Source organism: Lissotriton vulgaris, chromosome 11, assembly GCF_964263255.1.
Source record: "Lissotriton vulgaris chromosome 11, aLisVul1.2, whole genome shotgun sequence".
NCBI lineage: Eukaryota > Metazoa > Chordata > Amphibia > Caudata > Salamandridae > Lissotriton > Lissotriton vulgaris.
Genome location: NC_141699.1, coordinates 730485906 through 730512493, shown reverse-complemented (window position 1 = coordinate 730512493; position 26588 = coordinate 730485906). Strand labels below are relative to the sequence as shown.

Genomic DNA, 26588 nt, shown 5'->3' with positions numbered 1-26588 from the left:
AACTGTTCAATGGAGGTACCTCTATTCTTATCACTCTTCATTAATTACTTTAAAACAACCCCTTTGTCACTTGCCTTTCAGAGTCGTTTCCCTACATTAATATCTTGTACATTTTTAATTGTTATTTTATTTCATTCAAATGGTCTTTCCTTTAATAGTGTACAGGGCTTTTGTGAAGGCACAGTTAGTTTTCAGTCTGAATGTGTGATGAACACATACGCTTCAGTGTGGGGTGAGTAGGCATGTGATGGATCACATTTAAGAGACTGGTCAGTGTGAGTACTCAGTGTGAGTCCGAAATGTACAAAGTCCTCGCTGCGAGCTTGGTGTATAAAATTGTGCTCAGAAATGGTATGTTTGGCACACCTTGGCCATTGTCTAATTGAAATGTTATGCTTAGCAGTCCTTTCTGACTTTTCTTCTCCCTCTTTGCAGGCCATACTAAAGGAGGGGCTGTTGATGAAACAGACAAGTTCATTTCAGAGCTGGAAGAGGCGGTATTTCAAGCTGCGTGGGAGGACTCTCTATTATGGAAAGACAGCCAAGGTGAGATTTTGAGGGTGTGACAATGTGTGTACAATGCATGCAAAGATCACTCACCTTTTCAAAGACTAAGGGGCCGATTCCGAATGTCGGACGGACCGGAGTCCGTCCGACATCAGTCAGGAACTGGAACCGAACGACCTCTTGTCATCGGTTCCAGACCTGTAAGAAGGATGCGTCAGAACCCTGTTAATCCCAGCAACCCGTAGCAGGCTCCCCAAGGTGCCTTCCACCGAGTGCAGGGAGCAACATGGGGCACCCAAGGGGACCCTGCTGGGGGCCCCCAAAGACAGTTCCCCACTGCCTTTTTGTGTCTGAAAACAGGCACAGAAAGGCAGTAGGAAACTGCTATTATACTCCCTCGACCTGAAAGAGCCGGCCGGGGGAGTATTGAAGGGTTTCCAGATGGCAGACGGGCTCGAGCCTGTAGGAAGCCATCCGGAAAACCGAGTCGATTCCTTTCTGACAGAGCCCATCAGAATGGCATGGTCGGAAAGGAATCGGAACGGGCAGGTCCGATGCCTTTAAGATGGCTCTGACCGAGGGGCGGAGCCATTCATAACCGCATCGGAATCTGGCCCTAAGATGTTAAAGGCATTTGTGTATGATGCAGTGAACTCAAATTATCATTGTATATAACCATACAGACAATTGTGAGGGCATGCCAGAAAATAACACCAGACTCATCTGTCGTCTTCCCAGCAGAAATGTTTAAATCCATTCCAGGGCAGTCCCAGGAATTTCCTGTTTAATCCTTTGGCCTTCTCCAAGGGAAATCATGGCCCATTTTGTGGAAGATAACAGAATTAGGATTGTTGCTGGCTTTCATCTATGGTAATGAGGATCTCCTCTGCAGTGTTTGCGATTCTGCTTAAGGTTCCTCTCATGAGTCTCAACCAGTGACTATTCAAGCAGTACATTATGTTGCTTCTCACTCTTGTTTTGTGATTCTTTACTCCAGTATTATGCGGGGTATGAAATATTTGGTGTAGGCAGTCCCACACTCCGCTCCAGAATCTAGCAAGTGCTCGGCAATCCCACACTGTATGAATAAACGTCCCTGCTTCTTGACCACACCTCAGGCACTCCGGGGACGCTATGAACCCCGCTCTCCATAACCAGTGTCTGGTAAAATACGCTCTATGCAAATACTTGAATTGTATCAAACATAGATGTACTGAAATAGCCCCTCCGCGAGGCCCCTCCAGTGCCTCCCTCCAATCGTCCTCATCAAGGACCCCCACATCCGACTCCAGACTTCCTGCAGTTTCCGTAGGGAGGTGGAGCAATGCTTCACAAGGGTTTGATAACTATTGGATAAATATTTCTCCAGCCACTGGGTCAAGAATCCCTCCATGTTGCCCTTCTCACAACCCTCCGGAAACCCCACGAATCTTAAGTTTTTTCGCCGGGCCCATCCTTGCGCATCTTCTGCCCGCAGAGCTAGTCCTTTCTGGATCCCTTCCATACTGGCCACCTTCCGCTTCAGAATTGTCACATCATCCTCCACGATTTACAAAAAGGGGGTGGTGATGAACAGAGTGTCTGAGTTAAACAGACCACTCTTACCCAGTCCAAAGATCAGGGCTTGATCCATCACCGTTATTTATCTCACTGCCCCATCCCAGCTCAGAACCTGGCTATATGCAAATCAGTCTGTCCCTGGCCCAGTGCATCATGGGAACAGGGCAGACTAAACTACCAAGCCAATTCTTCACCAGAAAGGAAACAAGCTACCGGGGACCGGTTTCTGGCATTTCAGCCTTCTTCGGCCCGGCTTGCTTGAATCCTGATGGAGCAGTGAGAAAGGGACTCATGTCTGAGTATACCCTGCCACACCTATAGTGGCCAAAAACGATTTACAAAAAGGGGGTGGTGATGAACAGAGTGTCTGAGTTAAACAGACCACTCTTACCCAGTCCAAAGATCAGGGCTTGATCCATCACCGTTATTTATCTCACTGCCCCATCCCAGCTCAGAACCTGGCTATATGCAAATCAGTCTGTCCCTGGCCCAGTGCATCATGGGAACAGGGCAGACTAAACTACCAAGCCAATTCTTCACCAGAAAGGAAACAAGCTACCGGGGACCGGTTTCTGGCATTTCAGCCTTCTTCGGCCCGGCTTGCTTGAATCCTGATGGAGCAGTGAGAAAGGGACTCATGTCTGAGTATACCCTGCCACACCTATAGTGGCCAAAAACGATTTACAAAAAGGGGGTGGTGATGAACAGAGTGTCTGAGTTAAACAGACCACTCTTACCCAGTCCAAAGATCAGGGCTTGATCCATCACCGTTATTTATCTCACTGCCCCATCCCAGCTCAGAACCTGGCTATATGCAAATCAGTCTGTCCCTGGCCCAGTGCATCATGGGAACAGGGCAGACTAAACTACCAAGCCAATTCTTCACCAGAAAGGAAACAAGCTACCGGGGACCGGTTTCTGGCATTTCAGCCTTCTTCGGCCCGGCTTGCTTGAATCCTGATGGAGCAGTGAGAAAGGGACTCATGTCTGAGTATACCCTGCCACACCTATAGTGGCCAAAAACGATTTACAAAAAGGGGGTGGTGATGAACAGAGTGTCTGAGTTAAACAGACCACTCTTACCCAGTCCAAAGATCAGGGCTTGATCCATCACCGTTATTTATCTCACTGCCCCATCCCAGCTCAGAACCTGGCTATATGCAAATCAGTCTGTCCCTGGCCCAGTGCATCATGGGAACAGGGCAGACTAAACTACCAAGCCAATTCTTCACCAGAAAGGAAACAAGCTACCGGGGACCGGTTTCTGGCATTTCAGCCTTCTTCGGCCCGGCTTGCTTGAATCCTGATGGAGCAGTGAGAAAGGGACTCATGTCTGAGTATACCCTGCCACACCTATAGTGGCCAAAAACGATTTACAAAAAGGGGGTGGTGATGAACAGAGTGTCTGAGTTAAACAGACCACTCTTACCCAGTCCAAAGATCAGGGCTTGATCCATCACCGTTATTTATCTCACTGCCCCATCCCAGCTCAGAACCTGGCTATATGCAAATCAGTCTGTCCCTGGCCCAGTGCATCATGGGAACAGGGCAGACTAAACTACCAAGCCAATTCTTCACCAGAAAGGAAACAAGCTACCGGGGACCGGTTTCTGGCATTTCAGCCTTCTTCGGCCCGGCTTGCTTGAATCCTGATGGAGCAGTGAGAAAGGGACTCATGTCTGAGTATACCCTGCCACACCTATAGTGGCCAAAAACGATTTACAAAAAGGGGGTGGTGATGAACAGAGTGTCTGAGTTAAACAGACCACTCTTACCCAGTCCAAAGATCAGGGCTTGATCCATCACCGTTATTTATCTCACTGCCCCATCCCAGCTCAGAACCTGGCTATATGCAAATCAGTCTGTCCCTGGCCCAGTGCATCATGGGAACAGGGCAGACTAAACTACCAAGCCAATTCTTCACCAGAAAGGAAACAAGCTACCGGGGACCGGTTTCTGGCATTTCAGCCTTCTTCGGCCCGGCTTGCTTGAATCCTGATGATTGCACCATCAGGATTCATGCAAACCGGGCCGAAGACGGCTGTAATGCCAGAAACCGGTCCCCGGGAGCTTGTTTCCTTCCCAGTGTAAGAATTGGCTTTTGTAGTTTGGTTTGCCCTGTTCCCATCATGCACTGGGACAGGAACAGACTAATTTGCATACAGCCAGGTTCTGAAACTGGGATGGTGCAGTGAACTAAAAAACGGTGTTGGATCTAGCCCTGATCTCTTGACTGGGTGAGAGCTTTCTGCTTAATTCAGAGACTCTGTCCCTCACCACCCCTTGTTGTAAATATTTTTGTCCACCCTAAGCGTGGAAGGGTATTCTCAGATGTGAGACCCTTGCTCATTGCACCATCAGGATTCAAGCAAACCGGGCCGAAGACGGCTGTAATGCCAGAAACCGGTCCCCGGGAGCTTGTTTCCTTCCCAGTGTAAGAATTGGCTTTTGTAGTTTGGTTTGCCCTGTTCCCATCATGCACTGGGACAGGAACAGACTAATTTGCATACAGCCAGGTTCTGAAACTGGGATGGTGCAGTGAACTAAAAAACTGTGTTGGATCTAGCCCTGATCTCTTGACTGGGTGAGAGCTTTCTGCTTAATTCAGAGACTCTGTCCCTCACCACCCCTTGTTGTAAATATTTTTGTCCACCCTAAGCGTGGAAGGGTATTCTCAGATGTGAGACCCTTGCTCATTGCACCATCAGGATTCAAGCAAACCGGGCCGAAGACGGCTGTAATGCCAGAAACCGGTCCCCGGGAGCTTGTTTCCTTCCCAGTGTAAGAATTGGCTTTTGTAGTTTGGTTTGCCCTGTTCCCATCATGCACTGGGACAGGAACAGACTAATTTGCATACAGCCAGGTTCTGAAACTGGGATGGTGCAGTGAACTAAAAAACGGTGTTGGGTCTAGCCCTGATCTCTTGACTGGGTGAGAGCTTTCTGCTTAATTCAGAGACTCTGTCCCTCACCACCCCTTGTTGTAAATATTTTTGTCCACCCTAAGCGTGGAAGGGTATTCTCAGATGTGAGACCCTTGCTCATTGCACCATCAGGATTCAAGCAAACTGGGCCGAAGACGGCTGTAATGCCAGAAACCGGTCCCCGGGAGCTTGTTTCCTTCCCAGTGTAAGAATTGGCTTTTGTAGTTTGGTTTGCCCTGTTCCCATCATGCACTGGGACAGGAACAGACTAATTTGCATACAGCCAGGTTCTGAAACTGGGATGGTGCAGTGAACTAAAAAACGGTGTTGGATCTAGCCCTGATCTCTTGACTGGGTGAGAGCTTTCTGCTTAATTCAGAGACTCTGTCCCTCACCACCCCTTGTTGTAAATACATCATCCTCCACCCCCGAAATTCTGGTCTCGGCCTCCGTGATGCGGGCCACAGCGTTCCGCAAGTCCTGGCGCAGTAGAGTGACATCCGCCCCCACCGTTCCAATCTTCGCATCCAACATATCCCGCGATTGGGTAATCGCTGTCATCAGTGCTGCATTGTCTGGTCCCGGGGCCTGCTGGCCCCCCGAGGCGCCAGTGCCCCCGCTCGGCCCCGTGTATTTGTCTATGGGACCCTGCTTCGACGACCCTACACCAGTCCCCCCTCTAGTCATGTCGGTCCGTGGCCGGTGACACTTGCTCCAAGGCCTGCCGGTCCCACCCTGGGATGTCTGTACCGGTGCAGCTGGGGGGAATATCTCAGATGAGGTGTCGCAACCCCCCCTAATCGTGTTCGTACCTGTGATTCCTAAATGTCGCACTTGGGGGGCCGTCTAGGGACCTGCCTGCCGCTGCCGCAAATATCCGAGCTTCGTTGCTCCGCCGTTCTTATCCGCTCCGGGCCCAAGGCTGGCTCCACAGACCTCACATTTCAGCGCACCCTTCACTTCCTGCGGGTATGTTTCTGCTCCCTCACCAGTCCACGACCTTGATATCCCCTCCGGCCTTGCGTAGTCCGAGCCGCCGATGATCCAGGGACGATCCCCGACGCACCGCAGGCTCTACTCCAGCACCATTCCCTTAACCGCTTCGCTGCTAAGGCACCATTAATATTTTACATTCATTTTCCATTGAAATGAATGGAAAGTTCATGACGAGTTACCCTTGTCATTAGCATCGAAGAGGTTACAGGATCGTGAAGCAGGCTACCACCTGGTCCGACCCAGAGGTTGCGCTGCTCACTCGGGCACCCGCATCGGACCGATCATCTGGCTGGCCAGCTGTATCTCCCCCTGCGTGTAGTCACAGCTCTATCCCTCTTATACCGCAGTCCGGTTCAGCCGCCGAGCGAGGGAGCCACTGGCCCTGGTGACCCTCCCCGCTACACCGGCACAACTCAAGGGTCCCCAGGCACGGGTCGCGTGTCTGCCCCCTGCCGGAATGCCCCTCAGTTTGGCGACTGCAGTGCGTGCCCCTCCTGCTTCCAGATGTGCCACTCGTTGCTATGCGCCGGTCCTCAGAGGCCCAGCCTTCTTATCCCGCTCCCCGGAGGCCCTCTGTGCCACTGACCAGAGTACATGTGCTCCACACACCCCAGGGACGATTTCCAATGTTCAGGTCCAGGGCTTAGGAGCGGCCAGGCATGTACCAATGGGGCCCGCCGGATGGCTTGCTGTCTGCAGGATGATGACCCCACCGTCTTCACTCTCCGGGAGGGCCCGGACCCCCCGGCACTCTCACGTTGAATCGACAGATTGCAGGGCTCCCCAGATCCCGTGTGAGGGGCTCCCCATCTGCCTCCCGGCACCACCGCGGCCCGAGCCGACCGCCGAAACAGCTGCCGCCTGCCCCCTAGACTCTGCAGCTCCCCGGGGCTCCCGCCTTATACCCAGGCCAAGGGGGAGGGTGATATGCCTTCTTACTTGTGGCCCTGAGGGGCCCGCCTCCGTCAGGAGAATGCGCCCCACACACCAGCTTCCAGGTCTGCTCCCGGGAGGAGGTCGCCAAAATCGAGGCCCCGGCTTTGCGGGGGATACCAGGCCGCCCCTCCCGGTCGTCCGCCAATGCCTGCTCCACAGCCCCCGAGTCCAGCCCCCTTCGAGCAGTCAGTGGGGCCCGGGGCCGTTCCCAAAGGCCGGACAGCGAGGGCTCCCTCCAGCCACCAGCGCTCCTGCTTCGCTCCGCCCGCACTGGTCTGCGTCCACCGCAGGGGTCCTCTAATCTCGAGCTCCCCGGCTGCACCTTTCAATGTAGGCCTCGCCGCTCCGATGTCTGCACCACGGCCCCTCTTGTTCCCCATCGGCCGAGACACCACGCAGAGCATGCCGCTGCAGTCCTACCCCCGTACCACACCTCCGGGGCACAGCGAGGCGGGGAGGAACCAGGATAAATGTCCGGATAAGTTATCGGCAGGACGGAGCTCTCTTAGGCTGCGTCTGCCATGATGGCTCTCTTGGCCACGCCCCCCCCCTGTTCAAACTTCTTGGCTATATACTCCTTGAAATGTCATTAGTTTTGCTTAATAGAAGGTCCTTATTGTGCTCTTGGGTCATTTATGACATTTTTTTCAATGCTCACAGGTTCATTATTGCACAGAAAATATTGAAGCTTTCTCTAGCTTTGTGGATTTAGTTGGCATAATGCTCCCTTTGTGTCCTCATTCCTGCAATGGTATCCCCTTTAGTAGATGCTGCATTGTTTTTTTCACCTAATGCTTGGATCTCTGCTTCTGATGCTACAGTTTTCGGTCTCTCTTTTTCAGAGTGCTGCCCTCTAGGTTGCGCTTCTTTTGGTTTTGGGTGGCTTTAGTACCTTGTTTTGTGCTTTTCAGTTTGTACGGCCACTTATATCAAGTCCCCCTACAATATTGCTGTAGAATGCCTCAAAGATTTCATGACGCTGTTGAAAAAAAATTGTCCAGAATTTTAATAGTATTATCTCAAAAGCAGATTACAGTCAGTCTAGTACCTGGCAGGCGTCTAAACAAGACTCTAGTGAGTTTAAAGGACTAATTCATTGCCATAACTGTTGAATACCGGAGTCTTAAATAGGTTGACAGTGTCAGGTTGCACAATAACTTTACGCATTACTTTGAGCTTGTTTGGTTGATTCTTGGCTATTTTCACATTTTCAATAGTTAATTGAGGGACAGGGAATAATAAAGGTCCAGCACACAAATCCATTTATCTTTTAATACAATAATACAATGTGCAGTTCCTATCCAAAGCAAGGGATCACACGCTGAGGCCCTAGGCAAATTGTGGTCAGAAGAAGTGTTTAGTTAGCAGAGCAAGATCCCTCACCCACCCAAAGGGTGGCATGCTTCATCGTGCTAGCTTCTCGTTGTGCTGGCGCTGCTGAGCTAAAAGTTTGGAAATTTTATTAACTCCTAAGTTTTTCACATTTTGGAAAACCTTAACCCAACTCAGTCGTGTTTCGATCATCCCCATGGCACTGAGACTGTGTTTGTCGCAGTTTTGTACGGCATCTTACCAAATTTTGCTCTTTTGCTAATGGCGGTGTCATGTATTCATACTTATGGATCTACTGGCAGCCATTGACTATATTGATCACTTAATGCTGCTTCAGCACACAGGGTGTCTCCTCAACACGAGGGTAAATAGAATGTTTCCTGATGGACAAGAACTAGGCTGTGTCCCACCCTCCTTTTCAGTCTGACTCTAGTCCTCTTGAGTTATAGTCCGCAAGGGACATTCTTGAGCCCCATGCTCACTAAAGGCTATGTTGTCCCCTAACTTCATTGATTTGTTCATTTGACATGTCCTTTTATGCTTATGTGGGTGATGCCCAGATACTCAGACTGTAGGTTCACAGGGCCATAGATAGGCCAAACGTTAATGATGGCCCTTTTATTAATAAGATCTACTTATGTTCCATTAAAATCATCCATATCTGCTAACTAATATTGTCGGTGTTGTTACAGTGATTACATTAGTGGCCACCATATGCACGATTATCAGCAGTGATAACCTCATTGCATCAGGCAGACTTGCCACCGGTAATGTAAAAACAAAAAGCTGTATCAATTGTCAATGCTTCTGCATAGGTAATACATAATAACATCCATAACTGGAATGCTTCTGACTCTGTGGTAATAATATTTGTAATAAGTCTTCCCAACGCAGCAATTTAGTTTTCAAATATCAGCTTTAAATACATATGAGAAATTCATCAATTTTTCCTCAATTATCAGCTCATGAGTTTTGAAAATACACAGATTTTAGATTTGAGTACGTCCTTTGAAATGTGTGTGTGTGTGTGTGTGTGTGTGTGTGTGTTATATATATATATATATATATATATATATATATATATCACAGCAATACCCTTTCAGGGTTAGAGTGCCCCATAAATTATGCAAAAAAGAAGCAGAGAACTCCGGGAAGTGCCCAAGTTTAGGTGGAGAGCAGCTCATGTATAGAGCACCACAGAACACAATGGATTGGTGAAAGGCTTTTGACATTTTATAGCTCGGTGTGGATGGCACGGTGCTAATCCTATGCTTAAAGACCTTGTTGTAGAAGTGGCAAAAAATGTGGTCCCTGTCTAGCTCAGCGGGTATTACACTGTGCTAATCCTATGTTTCAAAACCTTGCTAGAAAAACAGACATTTAAGGTGAGCAGATTCAGCGTCACTAGTGTTGTAGGGTGCTCTATATAGGAGCTGCTCTCTTCCTAACTTGTGAACTACCCAGAGTTCTCTGCTTCTTTGTTGCATAATTTATGTGCCACTGTAACCCATAAAGGGTATTGCTTTGACTGGGTGCTCTCTTGTGTCTGGACAAAGTAAAATCTCTCTTAAGAGCTATAATGATAGTGAAACGTGTCAGGTATTGCTTTTATTAATTCCAGATTGGCTTGGATGGTATTTTACCTATCCAAAGCTGTAATACTGCGCCTAGAGTTGTTAAAGGCTTTTGTCATTTTACAGCTTGGCGTGGATGGCACTGTGCTAATCCTATGCTCAAAGACTTTGATAGAATAGCAGACATTTGAGGTGAGCAGATCTAGACTGTTGCGGTGTTGAGAGTGCTCTAACAGGAGCTGCTTTCAACTTAAACTTGAGAGCTACCCAGAGTTCGACGACGACACCCAGCTCATCCTCTCCCTCACCAACGACCCCACCACCGCCAGAGCCAACCTACACGAAGGGATGAAAGACGTCGCCGACTGGATGAGGAACAGCCGCCTTAAACTGAACTCAGACAAGACGGAAGTCCTCATCCTGGGTTCATCACCCTCTGCCTGGGACGACTCCTGGTGGCCCCCGGCCCTGGGCACCGCTCCCAAACCAACGGACCACGCACGCAACTTGGGCTTCATCCTGGACTCCTCCCTATCAATGACCAGACAAGTCAACGCCGTCTCATCCTCGTGCTTCAACACCCTGCGCATGCTCCGCAAGATCTTCAGGTGGATCCCCACCAAAACCAGGAAGACCGTCACCCAGGCACTCGTCACCAGCCGACTGGACTACGGGAACACCCTCTATGCCGGAACCCCAGCCAAACTTCAAAAAAGACTCCAACGCATCCAGAACGCCTCCGCACGACTCATCCTCGACATCCCCGGACACAGCCACATCACCGGACACCTGAGAGACCTACACTGGCTCCCCGTCAGCAAGAGAATCACGTTCAGACTCCTCACCCACGCACACAAGGCTCTCCACGACCTGGGCCCCAAGTACCTCAACGACCGCATGACCTTCTACACGCCCACCCGCCAGCTACGATCGACCAGCCACGCACTCGCCACCGTACCACGCATCCGCAGAGCCACCGCCGGAGTAAGATCCTACTCCTACCTGGCAGCCAAGACTTGGAACTCCCTCCCCACCCACCTTCGGCGAATCCAAAACCATCTCTCCTTCAGGAAGCAGCTCAAGACCTGGCTGTTCGAGCAGTAACTTACCCTTCCCCCAGCGCCTTGACGCTCCCGGGTGAGTAGTGCTCTATACAAATGCTGTGATTGATTGATTGATTGAGAGTTCTCTGCTTCTATAAACAGCTAATGGATGGAGTAGTTTCTTTTCTGTAACTCCAGTTCTGTAGTAGGGGTATCTCTGTTGTAGTCCTAATCTAGTGAATAGTCCCGCCCATGTGCGTGGACCCCGGAGCAATCAAAAATAATCTCTTAAAGTGTCGAAAAAATGCAGAACTGCACAGACACTTAAGAGAGAATTTAAAGACATATAATGCAGCCTATAGCAGGCTACACTGTCTAGTACTTCAACTAGAAATTCCACCAAAAAACCAATACACAGCACAGCCTGTATAGATTTCCCTTGCCTTCAGCAAAAACCCCTCTGGAATGATAGAGAGGAAGACATGGACAGACAAGCCCCATAGGCTGTCATTATGTGGCTCAGAATAGGATACTGTGCCTTTAAGAGAACTTTCCAGAACTTCACAGTATCCCAGAATGCCCTGCAGGTCCCTCTTACTTTCAGTTCTTTTTGAAGGCGTAACACGCCAGACCTGTAGCATTCCTTACATGAATATCTGTCTCCACCGGGGAGGAGGGCGGGCGCTTATGACTATAACAGAGATACCCCTACTACAGAACTGGAGTTACAGAAACGAAACTACTCCTTCTGTAGTAGGGGATCTCTGTGTATAGTCATAATCTAGTGAATAGAATGGCAAGCCCATCCCCACACCAAAGCGGTGGTGGAGAAAAGAAACCAACACCACTATTGTACGAACAAATTCCGCAGCGAAGCCTGTCCAACCTGAGCATCCGCCCTGGCATCAGTGTCCAGACAGTAATGCTTAGCAAAGGTATGAACCGACTTCCAAGTGGCGGCCTTGCAAATTTCTGCAATCGGCACATTACGGAGCAAGGCTGTCGTGGCAGCTTTGCCCCTGGTGGAATGAGCCTTAGGCTTACCTTCTAAGGTCTTATTAGCTTTCTGGTAACATAGTTGTATGCAGGACACAATCCACCTAGAGATGGACTGCTTAGAGGTCGCAAGACCCGTCCTGACCGATCCATAATTGATAAACAATTGGTCTTACCTACGAATATCTTTGGTCTTATCCAAATAAAATTTCAACACCCTCCTAACATCCAGGGAATGTAGAGACCTTTCCGCTGGAGATGAAGGGTTCTGAAAAAACGTAGGCAAAGTTATAGTTTGGTTGACATGAAAGTCAGAAATAACCTTGGGAAGAAATTTAGGGTGAGTACGCATAACAACCTTAGCAGCATGAAATACAGTATAAGGTTCATTACAACACAACGCCTGAATTTCACTCACCCTGCGGGCCGATGTAATGGCCACGGGGAACGCCGCCTTCCAGGACAGGTGCTGCAACGAAGCCTTATAAATGGGTTCAAACGGCTCCTACATCAAACTGGACAGCACCACATTCAATTCCCATGAAGGCGAAGGAAGCCTGACAAGAGGGAACACTTTCTTCAAGCCTTCCAAAAAGTCTTTGATCACAGGGATCTGGAAGAAGGAAGTCTGTGAAGGGCTTTTCCTGTAGGCAGTCAATGCAGCGAGATGAACCTTAATGGAATGAACATTAAGGCCAGACCGCGCCAAATGCAGAAGGTTAGGAAGGATGACATCTTCCTTGCACGTCGTTGGGTCAAAGTTCCTGGACACACACCAGATACAAAACCTCTTCCACTTGTAAGCATAGGAAGTCAGAGTGGAAGGTCTCTTAGACTCCTTCAGTATGTCCATGCAATCTTCGGGCAGATTCAATTGGCCATATTGCACTATCTCAGGAGCCATGCCGCCAAACTCAAGGACGAGAGGTTGGGGTGCAACATCTGCCCCCCGAACTTCGTGAGAAGGTCCGGCCTGCACGGCAACCGTATGTGTGGAAGGAGGGACCGGTGTAGGAGGTCCGTGAACCACCACTGTATGGGCCATTCCGGGGCAATCAGGATCATCCGTGCCCTGGACCGGGACAGCTTGATGAGCACCGCTGGAATCAGGGGAATGGGCGAAAAAGCGTAAACAAAGCTGTTCGACCAGTTCATCCAGAGTGCATTCCCCAGTGTCCCTTGCTGGTAGTACCTGGAGGCGAAGTCTCGGCATTTGCTGTTTTCGGCGGTGGCGAACAGATCTACGTCTGGAGTCCCCCACCTTTCGAAGACTTCTCCTAGTACGTCGTCGTTTATGACCCATTCGTGGTTTTCCTGAATCAGTCTGCTCAGTGCGTCCGCCTGAACATTCTGCACACCTGGCAGATGGGTAGCCGTTATCGTCAATCCTCTGGCCAGAAGCCAGCGCCAGATCGTCTGCGCCTCCCGAGACAGGGTGCGCGATCTCGACCCCCCCCTGCTTGTTGAGGTAATACATCGTGGTCGTATTGTCCGTCTGTACAAGCAGAGAGGTGGTCTGGAAGGACGGATGAAAGGCCTTCAGTGCCAAGTGAACAGCTCTGAGTTCCAGGAAATTGATGTGATACGTGGACTCCATCTGAGACCACGTTCCTTGAATCTGTAAGTCTCCCGAATGCGCTCCCCAGCCTTGGAGAGAAGCATTCGTCACGATAGTCTGAGTAGGAATGTCCTTGTAGAAGGGAACCCCTCTGAGGAGATTCTCCGCTGAACACCACCACTTCAGAGACTGAAGAGCATGCAGAGACAGTCGTATCTTGTCGTCCCAAGATCCTCTCCTCTGGTCCCATTGGTCCTCCTAGCACTCCTGCAGAGGTCTCATGTGTAGTTGTGCATGAGGAGTGAGGAAGATACAAGAGGCCATCGACCCCAGTAGAGAAGACACCGTCCTCACTGTTGTAGATGGAGCGGTCATAAGAGCCTGAGCCTTCCGAAGGATCGATCGCTGTCGCTCCTCCGAAGGAGACACGCTTGCTGACAGCGTATCGATGGTGGCTCCCAAGTATTGAATGCACTGGACCGGGATCGGGACAGACTTGGACATGTTACAACCAAGATGGATCGCACACCACTAGCCTCTCCTCCGGGTCGCCCCTTGGCACTCTGGTACATGTAGTGCATGTAGATGGACGAGTAAAAAGTAGTTCACCACAGTTGGTGCGAGTAGTTACTCATTATCCCCAAGTTCTCTGGACCCGAGACATGGCCCGTGTTTCGGGACAGTTTCCCTCGTCAGCAGAGCAGTGTTTGGGGTGGATGAGAAGGCCGCCAAGTAACTGTCACAGGCCCTGATGCCTCTCCGGCGCGCAGGTGCGTCTCCAAGAGCTCGTCAGCTCAGGGCTCACGGACATGTTGATGTGCAACCCCAACTTTTTCTAGAAAACGCACGTCTTCTGGAAGCCTGCTTGAGCTTCCGAGAAGGAGGAGGCCTTGATCAACCAATCGTCCAGGTACGGGTAGACAAACACCTTGTTCTTCCTGAGGTGTGCCGCTACCACTGCCATGCACTTCGAGAATGTCCTGGGCGCAGATTTCAGCCCGAAAGGCAGCATTGTGTATTGGTAATGGTTGGTGCAGACTTGAAATCGCAGAAACTTCCTGTGTTTGTATGCGATGGGCACGTGGAAGTACGCATCCTGTAGGTCTATGGCACAAAGCCAGTCCCCCTGTTGCAACGGAGGATAAATCTGATGCAACAACAGCATACAAAACTTTTCTCTGCGAATCCATTTGTTTGCCTGCCGCAAGTCCAGAATGGTAAACATAAGGGGAGCGTGGCCCTAGAGGACATGTGGAGAGGCTGGGCCTAAGTATATGAACAATCAAAGAAGAGTGCCCCACCACTTACATTTACACCCACATTTACGGAAAGTTGAACACGCTGCTTGTCGTTGTCAACTGGGTATTTTTATTTAAACCACAAACTTTTTTTGATTTAAACTCTGTTTGTCAGAAATTAAATATTGTAGACAGACAAAGACATATGTACAATGTAAATTTGAACCAAAGTCTAATCACTTTTCTACACAACAAAGTGTCACAAACTGAATATCGTCATTAATCACGGAAATGAAAAACAATGTAAAACAGACAGTGACATTAGATATGCATGACAATGAATGATACACACACTTTCAAATGAGTAGAGAATTGATTGAAGCAAAGAAAAGTAGAAAAAATGGGGGAAATTTAGGAAAGGAGCGCGAAAATAAATTCAGGATTCTTAATGCTGGTATACAAGTGTTCCTTTCTAATTGGCCGACGCGTTTCGAATCCAGGGGCTTGATTTCCGGATTCTCATCAGGGCACAATTACTCTGTCGGTTCTTTGGCGAAACAAATTCAGAGAAGAAATGTCAGTGCAGACTCAATGAGCTCCATGAGGAGTCCAAGGGACAAGGCTTCCGTCTACTGTTTCTTAACTTGACGGTGGCGGTTGCCTTTTTTGTAGAAAATACATTCTTCTGCGGGCTCTCGCTGGGATGAGGCCAGTGGCGCTTTTTAGTGTTTTGGCAGAGTCGGTGCGAAGGGGTCTCTTGATATCCGATCAAACTTTTTAAGGATTTCGGCGTGTAAATTTGAAACGTGCTCCGTATCCGCTCCGTGTTGCTCGGTCAAGTCCTCCAGCGTTCTGCGTGATTTTGGACTCCTCATGGAGCTCATCGAGTCTGCACTGACATTTCTTCTCTGAATTTGTTTTGCCAAAGAACCGACAGAGTAATTGTGCCCTGATGAGAATCCGGAAATCAAGCCCCTGGATTCGAAACGCGTCGGCCAATTAGAAAGGAACACTTGTATACCAGCATTAAGAATCCTGAATTTATTTTCGCGCTCCTTTCCTAAATTTCCCCCCTTTTTTCTACTTTTCTTTGCTTCAATCAATTCTCTACTCATTTGAAAGTGTGTGTATCATTCATTGTCATGCATATCTAATGTCACTGTCTGTTTTACATTGTTTTTCATTTCCGTGATTAATGACGATATTCAGTTTGTGACACTTTGTTGTGTAGAAAACTGATTAGACTTTGGTTCAAATTTACATTGTACATATGTCTTTGTCTGTCTACAATATTTTGTTTCTGACAAACTGAGTTTAAATCAAAAAAAGTTTGTGGTATAAATAAAAATACCCAGTTGACAACGACAAGCAGCGTGTTCAACTTTCCGTAAATGTGGGTGTAAATGTAAGTGGTGGGGCACTCTTCTTTGATTGCAAGTCCAGAATGGGCCTGAACTTGTTCTTGTCCTTCTTGCGAACCAGAAAGAACCGGGAGTACAGACCTCTTTCTCTTTGAGACAGAGGGACGTCTTCTATCGCCCTTTTCCTTAACAGGATATCGGCCTCAGCCTGGAGCTCGCGCAGTTGATACTGCGAGCTGCCTGGAGGGATTGCTGGAGGAGGGCTGATGAACCGAAGACTGTATCCATTGCAAACAATATTCAGCACCCACTTGTCCTGAGTAATGTTTCTCCACTCTGCCAGAAAAAATTGAACGCTTCCCCCCACCGGAGCGGGTAACGGATGAAGGGGAAGTAACCGCTCAGGGTCGAGACCCGGCCGGGCCCTTGTTCGCGGTAGAGGACTGTTGTCCTCCTCTACCCTTCTGACTTTTCTGGAATGGTCTCCGGAACTGCTGCTGTTGTTGCTGCTGCTGTGCCGAAGACTGCCCCCGTCCTCTTCCCTGTGCGCCGTAGCGCCTCTGGAAAGGCCTGAAGGATTTCTTTTCTTTGGGCTTCTCCAATCCCACAGCCGTCAGGGTCTCTGCCTCCGCCTTCATGCGGGCCATCTCATCATCTGCGTGTTTACCGAAAAGGGTCTCTCCGGAAAAAGGCAAATTGGCCACCCGCTGCTGGGCCTCCGGCTTGAGTGACGTGAGCCGTAGCCAGGCATGCCGCCGCTGGTTGATTCCATGGCAGTAACCATGTGCGGCTAACAGGGAGGTGTCCGCCGCTGCACTGATCACCTCGTTTAAAAACCAGCATCCCTTCCTTGAGGATCTCCTGGAAGTCCTCCCTCTTGTCCCTCGGTAGCAGTTCCACGAACTGTTGAAGGGAGTCCCACAGCGCCCGGTCGTAACGGCCTAGCAGAGCTGTATCGCTGGCAGCTTTCATGGCTGCGGAAGCGGTCCCACACGCTTTCCTTCCTGCTCAGTCGATCCACCGACTCTCCTTATCTGGTGGCAGAGTGGATGACGGGGAAGTAGAATGTAATTTCCTGGCCGCCGTCACAATCACCGAATCCGGTACCGGTTCCATTCTCAGGAATGCAGGGTCCGAATCCGGGGCCCTGTACTTCTTCAGAAGCCGGGACGGAGCGGCCTTCACCACCGCTGGCGTGAGGAACAGCTCCTCCGCAGGTTCCTTCAATCCAGGCACCAGAGGCAGAAGAGGGCGAGACAAGTGCTTCTTGTGAAGCGTCTCGAATATCACGGACGTCGTAAGTGTTGGAGCCGTCACCGTGATACCTAGCTTCGCAGCCCCCCTCAGGAGAATTTCCTGGAACGTGGCAATGTCGTCCACTGGAGAGATCCTGGTCTCTGGAGAGTCCGATAAGGTCGGCGAGTAGGAAGTATGGGTCCTGCAAGAGTCCGTGCGGGACCTGGACCCCCTCCTCCTATGGCGACGCCTCGATCTGGTGGAGGATCTATGTAGACTCCTTGATCTTCCTCTCAGTCCGGAGCGTGTACGGGACCTCCTCGGCCGAGGACGATCAACCGAGTCCACTGGAACGGGTGACTTGGGTTTGGACGGAGCCTTTGGTCTAGGCGTACCCTTCGGAGGCGTCGGAAGCTTAGGCAATGAAGTCGACCTCGGAGGAACCGGAGGTGGCTCCTCAGGCAACCCTGATCCAGGCTGCGGTGGAGGCAACGGAGGCGGAGTAGGTGTCCTCGGGCGGGGACCCCTCGGTAACGGAGGAGGGGGAGTCATCTTCCCCGACGGGGTATACACCTCGGAATACACCGAGCGCGGCGAACCCCCTTCTTTTCCAGCCTGGGACGTAGGCGAACCTCCCACGGCGTCAGGTCTACTTCCACCTCTTTTCGGCATCGAAGAACGGCGGCCATACGGCGAGCGTCGGCCCCTGGACGTTGAGCGTCTCTTCCTAGGCGTCGAACGCCTTCGGCGCCTCGACGGCGACCTTCTGTGCCTCAACGGAGACCTTTTGCGCCTCGACGTCTAACCTCGGTGCCTCGACGTCGAACCTCGTGCCTCGACGTCGAACCTCGGTGCCTCGACGTCGAACCTCGGTGCCTCGACGGCGACCTCATGCGCCTCGAGGGCGACCTCATGCGCCTCGACGGCGACCTTCTGTGCCTCGACGGCGACCTGGGCTTTGACGGCGACCTTGACGGCGAGGAACTCACCGACGACGCCCGCCTCCTCTTCGCCGACGGCGAACGGCAGTGTCGCCTCGACGGCGAGCGCCGACGCCTGGCTCGTCGACGCCGATCGCTCGACGTCGACGCCGACGAGGACGACGATGACACAGACACCGGAGACTTCGAAGGCCCGGTAACATCCCTCGACGCCGAGCCTCGACGTTGTTTCGTCTCCGACGATGGGGAACAGACCGCAGCCATTCCTCTCGACGCCGTAGTGGGCGCAATGGACCCAGGCGGAGAATGGTGACGTTTGCTGGTCTTCCTGCCCCTGGGGAGCCCCCCAGGGGCCTCAGCATGGGCAGAAGAAGCCCCTCCAGACCCACCTTGAGCCTTCAGTCTTCTTTCCTCGAGACCCTGAAGTCTGATCTTCTTCCTTTCCCTCAGGGTCCTTCCAGAGAAGCCTTGGCAGATAACACACTCCTCTGGAACATGAGAAGCTGGAAGGCAGAGGATACACACCTCATGGTGGTCCGACCTGGCCTTTTTCCTGGAGCACTCCGGGCATTTGTCGAATAAGGCAGGCATCTTCGACAAAAACAGAGTGAGAAAACCAAGAAGAAAAGCCCCACAGTACAATAAAGTACTTAAACTGTGAAAAATAGTGACAAAACACCAAATAAGTCCCAAAAGGGAGAGCTCAATGCTCCAGGGTCCTGCTAGCAGGAGCCGGAAAAAAGAACTGAAAGTAAGAGGGACCTGCAGGGCATTCTGGGATACTGTGAAGTTCTGGAAAGTTCTCTTAAAGGCACAGTATCCTATTCTGAGCCACATAATGGCAGCCTATGGGGCTTGTCTGTCCATGTCTTCCTCTCTATCATTCCAGAGGGGTTTTTGCTGAAGGCAAGGGAAATCTGGACAGGCTGTGCTGTTTTGTGGATTTTTGGTGGAATTTCTAGTTGAAGTACTGGACAGTGTAGCCTGCTATAGGCTGCATTATAGGTCTTTAAATTCTCTCTTAAGTGTCTGAGCAGTTCTGCATTTTTTCGACACTTTAAGAGATTATTTTTGATTGCTCCGGGGTCCACGCACATGGGCGGGACTATTCACTAGATTATGTCTATACACAGAGATCCCCTACTACTGAAGTAAGTGTTTATAAAACGCATGTGCTACTAGTGCATCATAGGTCTGTATAGGTAATGAACACGTTCTAAATCTTTGTATTGTAGAGTAACTCTGTGTGCAGATGACAGTTGACAACTTGTGTTTAGTATGCCCCACACAAGTTTTTTGGTTCTGCAGAAAAGGTTTCCATCAGGGTAAAGATTCTACATAGTAGATACTAAGTATTATAAGCAACCTTGAGATAATAGACAGAATTTTCTTAGCATGACAATTTCTGCATACCGTAAATGCTTTGGTTACCAGGTACAATGCTATGTCCATGTTCTTCTTTTGCTTCAGAAGATGGGCTATCTATAAGGTTTTCACCACCGCATAGAGGCTGCAGGTATAATAATATCTAGTACCTTCAGACCTTGGTTATTTTAAGCGAATAGTGTATTTTAAAAAAAGATTTGCATTAGGGGTTTTCACCGTTATTAGTAGATACTTTTTAATACTCTGTGGTGCATTTCTCATGAGAGCTACTCTGTCTGCAAACAGTTTAGTACAGAGTAAACTCTCTCCATAAACACTGTTTACAGTACTCGCTTATATACTCATATCAACTTCAATACTCAATGTAGGTTCAGTGGCTTTGATGGATTTGGGAGGTGATTGGAATGATGAAAACTGATTACAAGTCTGCTCACAGCTGGCGGAGCATTTTTAAAGCTCCGGCCTACTGGGAGCAGACTTTGTGTTTGCTCCCATTTGGCTGTAGTTTTAAAAGTTCTTCCTCCAGGTGAGAACAAACACAGGTTTCCTTGCCCGCGTTGGTGCAGTCAGGGCAACCACTGTGTGGGCTCCCAGAAACAATATGTGAGCCGACTCTGGGAGTAGGGGGCTGGGGTCCCTGGGGCTGAATGCAGCTTGGGAAGGGGGGCAACGCACCTCCTACCTATAGTTATGAAATCAGGCCCCAGGGGATGGGGTCACCAGGGCGGGATGCTGCTGGGGGGGGGGGGGGGGGGGGTAGGTGTGTGCCTTCTTCCCATATTTATGAAATTGGTCCCTGAGGGATGGGGTCCTCGGTCCGAATGCAGCTTGGGGAGGGGGCTGCGTGACCCCTCCCCATAATTATGAAATTGGGTCCGAGGGCTGTCAGCCCGAATGTTGTATCGTGTGTTAAATTTTACAGACAGCAGTATCAGTGTAATACTTTAAGAAACCTGCCCATACATGGTCGAGCACTGCCCTGGGTGATCCTGCGTAAACCAGTTTGGGGATAAGGAGTTTGTAGTGAGGTTAGGTAAAAAATTGCATTTTAAGGTCTCTGTTGTATTTGAAAAGACATTATGATGCAAATGATTGAGATTTGTGGTCCTATCTCCTTCTCAGAAGTTAAAGATTGCCATGACTATGAAATCCAAGAACAAGGTGCTAGAGGATTTAATGACTCAGGAAGGTGTGTACAGCGTGTGGTACTAGTGTTTGAGTAGGGTGCCCTGTATGAGAATGATTGAATCTCTAAGCAGAAAACACTCAGCTCCTTTACCAGGTTTTCTAAGACTCAATCTTGGAAATTGAAAGAAGTGTTCCATTAGGTTCAGATGCAACCTGGTGATTCAACTAAAGTAGCGCCTACCATGTTTCCTCACCAAGACTTATCTGTCACAACAAAATAGAAGCAAATCTGAGCCAGTTGTTTATGTAGTAGTACATGACGAATCCCTAAAAGGGTAGCTATTAAGTCCCTGAAGGGTCTTATGCTGAAGAATATTCAAGGCCGAGTAGGACAGAGGTAGAGATTGTGGCCAGAGGATGTGAATTTTGAATAGTTAAAAGTACTAAGCCTAAGAAACTGCAAATGAGTAATGGCCGTTTCTTTAGGTGGACGCTACATAAACGTGCACTGAATCTACAGACTTCCAGGTGGTATTGCCCAAATGTCCAGTATTTGACTTTCCAAAAGATGAAAATAACTAACAGAAAAACACTCCTCGATGCAAGAAGCTATGCAATTTGGCTACAGCTGCAGTGCGAACTTCTACTTTCCTTATCCCTTTGCCCTAGTTAAAGACACACCTGAGGTAGATACATTTTGCTGCTGCATACTTGTTAGTGGTTGTCTTTGATTGCCAGCTGCTCTGAAAGGAAACAGAAGGTGGGTTTGGAGCACACTGCCTCACATCCCAGCACAGTTCACCCCTTTGCATCCTGGTAAAAAGTCAGTATACAATTAGCGTTTACTTCAAAATTAGTTATAGTTTTTCACCTAAGGTTGGTGCAGGCATTCCTGGGTATCTCTAGACACATGTTGCTGGGTTCAGTCCTTCATCAGTAGCGAGCAGAAGTAGTAGAGAGCAAAGAAAAGTCATCTGGGGTTGCTGGAAATGCTGCCAAATTCCTCTCAGGTCACAGTACCACTCACAGGCACACATATGCATCTCCAAAGCTTGTCAGCTTGCTGGCTCAAGGGAGCCTTTTAAACAGAAGGGGGGTTTGGCAGCACACTGCCTCACATCCCAGCACAGTTCGCCCCTTTGCATTATAGGGAATGTAGTACACAGGTAGCGATTACTTCACAATTAACAGTAGATTTCCACCTAAGTTGGTGCAGATACTGCAGTACATCTCTAGACATGTGTTTCTGGATTACTCCTTCATCAGTAGAGATCAAAAAACGATTTCATCTGGAGTTGTTGGAAATGCTCCCACAGCCTTCACTGGTCTCAGTACCCCTAACAGGCTCACAGGTGCTTCTACCAGGATGCAAAGGGTCGAAATGTGCTGGTATGTGAGGCAGTGTGCTCCCAACCCACCTTATGTTTAAAAGGCTCTCTTGAGCCAGCAAGCTGACGAGCTTAGGAGGCGGAACATACCAAACTAGCCATGTCTGCTCCAGGTGGCACAAGTGGGTTACAAACCTGAACAACTATTTCAAGGCCAGTGACTGCTACCATTGCGCACTTCTACACTTCAATAAATCTGGACTTTAAAAAGCATAAAAATAAGGCAAACTAGGGAAAACCGAGAGTCTTGCAATGTTTTCTATGCATTACTTGGAGAACTAGTGAGCTCATGTACAGAAGACAACCTTCTCAAAGTGGTGAGAAAGCATATCATTTAAAGCTGTCAATCAACTTTCTTTTGTCGCGTCAGCTTCCGTAAGCTGGGCATCACAGTAGAGAACATATTAACCGGGGGCCATTGCATAAACTATTTAATGTACTTGATTAATAACTCTAATCTGTGTTTTTCAAAGTAACAGTCAAAGATGAGCCAGAACCACTACGCACCATCAAGATGGAAGCCTTAGATGCGGTCAGAAGGTGACATGCCCCTCTGGGATTAGAAAGGGCTTGTAATGATCTACAAGATGTCAGGTAGACTTGTGGCCAATATGGCCTATCACCATGTTCTCTGTAGGAATGCTCTATCCAGGGGATCCATCACTTTGTGATGATGCTCTTGTGGCCTCAGACTTTGTTGTACCCCTGGCTGTGACCTGCACATGTAAACACACAAAAAAGATGACAAGCAGACACTCCAGAGGAGACCAAAAACAAGATGTAACCCGGTAATGACAAAGAAGATGGAGAAATATTCATGATCACATTTTCACACACTCAACGGGGAATATGAGACACCAACCAACATGAAGAGAGGGAGTCCAAGGACCAACATTGATGGCCCTTATAGACACAGAGGCCTCAGTAAATGTTTTGAGCCATGACCAGGTCGACAAACTGAACCCACTTCCAAAGCTGCTACTTACAACCACTTAAATATTTGCCTACAGAGGCGTAGACCCGTTTCACCTAGCATGGACATTTACACTGATGCTTGCCACAGTGAGACTATCTGGCACACCGCCGGCTTTCTGCTCAGCTGCGTGCCAGTGGAAGAGCTTGAACTGATACAATTTGCCCACTGCATACACTTCTGTGGGATCCACCAGCTACAGAAAGGCTCAGACCACCACGAAATCCGGCACACCCTGGGCACCATGATTCTTCCACAATTCCACTAAGACGTTTCCTGCCAACCATACTTGAGAGCGGCCATGAGAAGATAAGCCATAAGATATATACTGTTGACCAGACTCCTGACACTGCCTATAAGGGAATACTGAGGGACCATAGAGCACACGTGGGTACACACCACCAGCTTGCATCAACTATGTCCATGCAAACTCAAACAATGAGCCTGCGCTCTTGCAAACTCAATCCCCCGGATGATTATACAGCATTGCTTCTAGTGGCCTTTTTACTCTCCTTTTATCCCAGCAGTATCTTATACTAGGAACACATTTGCATATACATGCATTGCAGGCTGCGTCCTGCGTTAGCAGATAACTCCTTGCCAGGATAACACTCTACTGTCTCAACCGCTTCTGTTGCTCCATTAATAGAATGGCTGTTCTTAACTTGTTTTTATGATTCATTTGCATCGGTCCGCTTTTACGGCACTTTGCAATGTATTTGCACTTTGAAATGTATTTGCACTTACTTACCGGAATGCTGCCCCCTAGGCCAGTAGACCGCACCCTGTCAGGGACAGCATTGCAGTTATATCTAAACAAAGAGATTCTATCAATGTGTGGGCATGTATTTTATTTGTTGGTTTTACAGTGATGAAAAAATAGTGAAAGTACTCTCTCTTAGGGTGATAAAGATGAGAGCGCTATGTGCTTTTTAAAATACCCCTCACACACTAAAAAAATCCAGTAGTGTCATGCTTCATCATTGGGGTCTTCCCGTCCCTCTACGGGGCGGGGCGTGCTACGACCTGACCGACTACGCGGGAGCACTAAAGTGGTGACAGGACTATGTGAAGGTGCAAGGTGTCAGTGAAAGTGTAGGGACCTAACAATGTGTGTGAGTACAAAAATTAAAAATCCTCTGGCTAGTAGAAAAAAACAATTTATTAGCTTCTCTAGCTGGGGACATTAAGAAGGGGGTTTTGGGGTTGAGCCGATCGCTACAACCTGGTCTACATGTTTCGTAGGCAGTCCCCTACTGCCTACTCATCAGGACCTTCTACTGGTCCCTACGGAAATAAGCTCAGTTGCTAAGTATTGTCAGCCTGTCTTCCTAAAAACTAACAGTAAAATTCCACTGCTAGTTTTATGCTTCAGGGCATGAGCTGGCCCCCTGGGAAGCAAAAATTGTCAAAAAAAGGTGACCCAAATGTGGTCCCTGTAAGGAAAAAGGGAAAAAAAGGGGAGACACAGATATTTAAATTTATAGCTGTGAATTTGGCGCTTTCATTCTTGTTTGCGCCACAATTTCACTCGTCAAATCCATTCACCCGTTGCACAGAGAATGACTTTTGAACTTTTATGGACAGAGTGATGGTTCAGTCTGCCATCCCCTGACTGTACGTAGGTGATACCGAACAGTGGACAAAAAACACAGATGTTCATAGTAGTAACTGTGGTTTGTCGCTGCGCTTACATAATTATCTGCGCCACAATTCTTCAACAAATTTCATTAGCCCATTGCCTAAAGCCCTAATACAAGACTTTATGGACAGAGTGATGATTCAATCTTCCATCCCCTGCCTGTCCGAGTAAATTCCCGAACTTGTACGCGCCCTCTGTAATTAGGGCTGGTTCTATATCCACACACACACATCAACGCGACTCAATGCATACAACAACATTTCACAGGATTAGAAAGGAGGAGCCCGATCTTTCATATTAGTCATAAGGTTATGGTCAATGAGACAATAAAACAATGTTTTATTGTCTCATTGACCATAACCTTATGACTAATATGAAAGATCGGGCTCCTCCTTTCTAATCCTGTGAAATGTTGTTGTATGCATTGAGTCGCGTTGATGTGTGTGTGTGGATATAGAACCAGCCCTAATTACAGAGGGCGCGTACAAGTTCGGGAATTTACTCGGACAGGCAGGGGATTTCATTAGCCCATTGCCTAAAGCCCTAATACAAGACTTTATGGACAGAGTGATGATTCAATCTTCCATCCCCTGCCTGTCCGAGTAAATTCCCGAACTTGTACGCGCCCTCTGTAATTAGGGCTGGTTCTATATCCACACACACACATCAACGCGACTCAATGCATACAACAACATTTCACAGGATTAGAAAGGAGGAGCCCGATCTTTCATATTAGTCATAAGGTTATGGTCAATGAGACAATAAAACATTGTTTTATTGTCTCATTGACCATAACCTTATGACTAATATGAAAGATCGGGCTCCTCCTTTCTAATCCTGTGAAATGTTGTTGTATGCATTGAGTCGCGTTGATGTGTGTGTGTGGATATAGAACCAGCCCTAATTACAGAGGGCGCGTACAAGTTCGGGAATTTACTCGGACAGGCAGGGGATGGAAGATTGAATCATCACTCTGTCCATAAAGTCTTGTATTAGGGCTTTAGGCAATGGGCTAATGAAATTTGTTGAAGAATTGTGGCGCAGATAATTATGTAAGCGCAGCGACAAACCACAGTTACTACTATGAACATCTGTGTTTTTTGTCCACTGTTCGGTATCACCTACGTACAGTCAGGGGATGGCAGACTGAACCATCACTCTGTCCATAAAAGTTCAAAAGTCATTCTCTGTGCAACGGGTGAATGGATTTGACGAGTGAAATTGTGGCGCAAACAAGAATGAAAGCGCCAAATTCACAGCTATAAATTTAAATATCTGTGTCTCCCCTTTTTTTCCCTTTTTCCTTACAGGGACCACATTTGGGTCACCTTTTTTTGACAATTTTTGCTTCCCAGGGGGCCAGCTCATGCCCTGAAGCATAAAACTAGCAGTGGAATTTTACTGTTAGTTTTTAGGAAGACAGGCTGACAATACTTAGCAACTGAGCTTATTTCCGTAGGGACCAGTAGAAGGTCCTGATGAGTAGGCAGTAGGGGACTGCCTACGAAACATGTAGACCAGGTTGTAGCGATCGGCTCAACCCCAAAACCCCCTTCTTAATGTCCCCAGCTAGAGAAGCTAATAAATTGTTTTTTTCTACTAGCCAGAGGATTTTTAATTTTTGTACTCACACACATTGTTAGGTCCCTACACTTTCACTGACACCTTGCACCTTCACATAGTCCTGTCACCACTTTAGTGCTCCCGCGTAGTCGGTCAGGTCGTAGCACGCCCCGCCCCGTAGAGGGACGGGAAGACCCCAATGATGAAGCATGACACTACTGGATTTTTTTAGTGTGTGAGGGGTATTTTAAAAAGCACATAGCGCTCTCATCTTTATCACCCTAAGAGAGAGTACTTTCACTATTTT

At 48.7% G+C, this 26588-nt stretch overlaps 1 protein-coding gene across 19 annotated transcripts in view; it reads left to right on the top strand.

The window, feature by feature from the left end:
• Positions 1-26588, top strand: part of DGKD (diacylglycerol kinase delta) — a 1053390-nt gene that overhangs the window by 131260 nt on the left and 895542 nt on the right. For all 19 annotated transcript variants that reach the window (XM_086943829.1, XM_086943836.1, XM_086943828.1 and 16 more), the window contains one exon: positions 436-546. In XM_086943829.1, coding sequence (XP_086799955.1) covers positions 436-546 — 111 coding nt within the window. The remainder of the gene's footprint in view (positions 1-435; positions 547-26588) is intronic.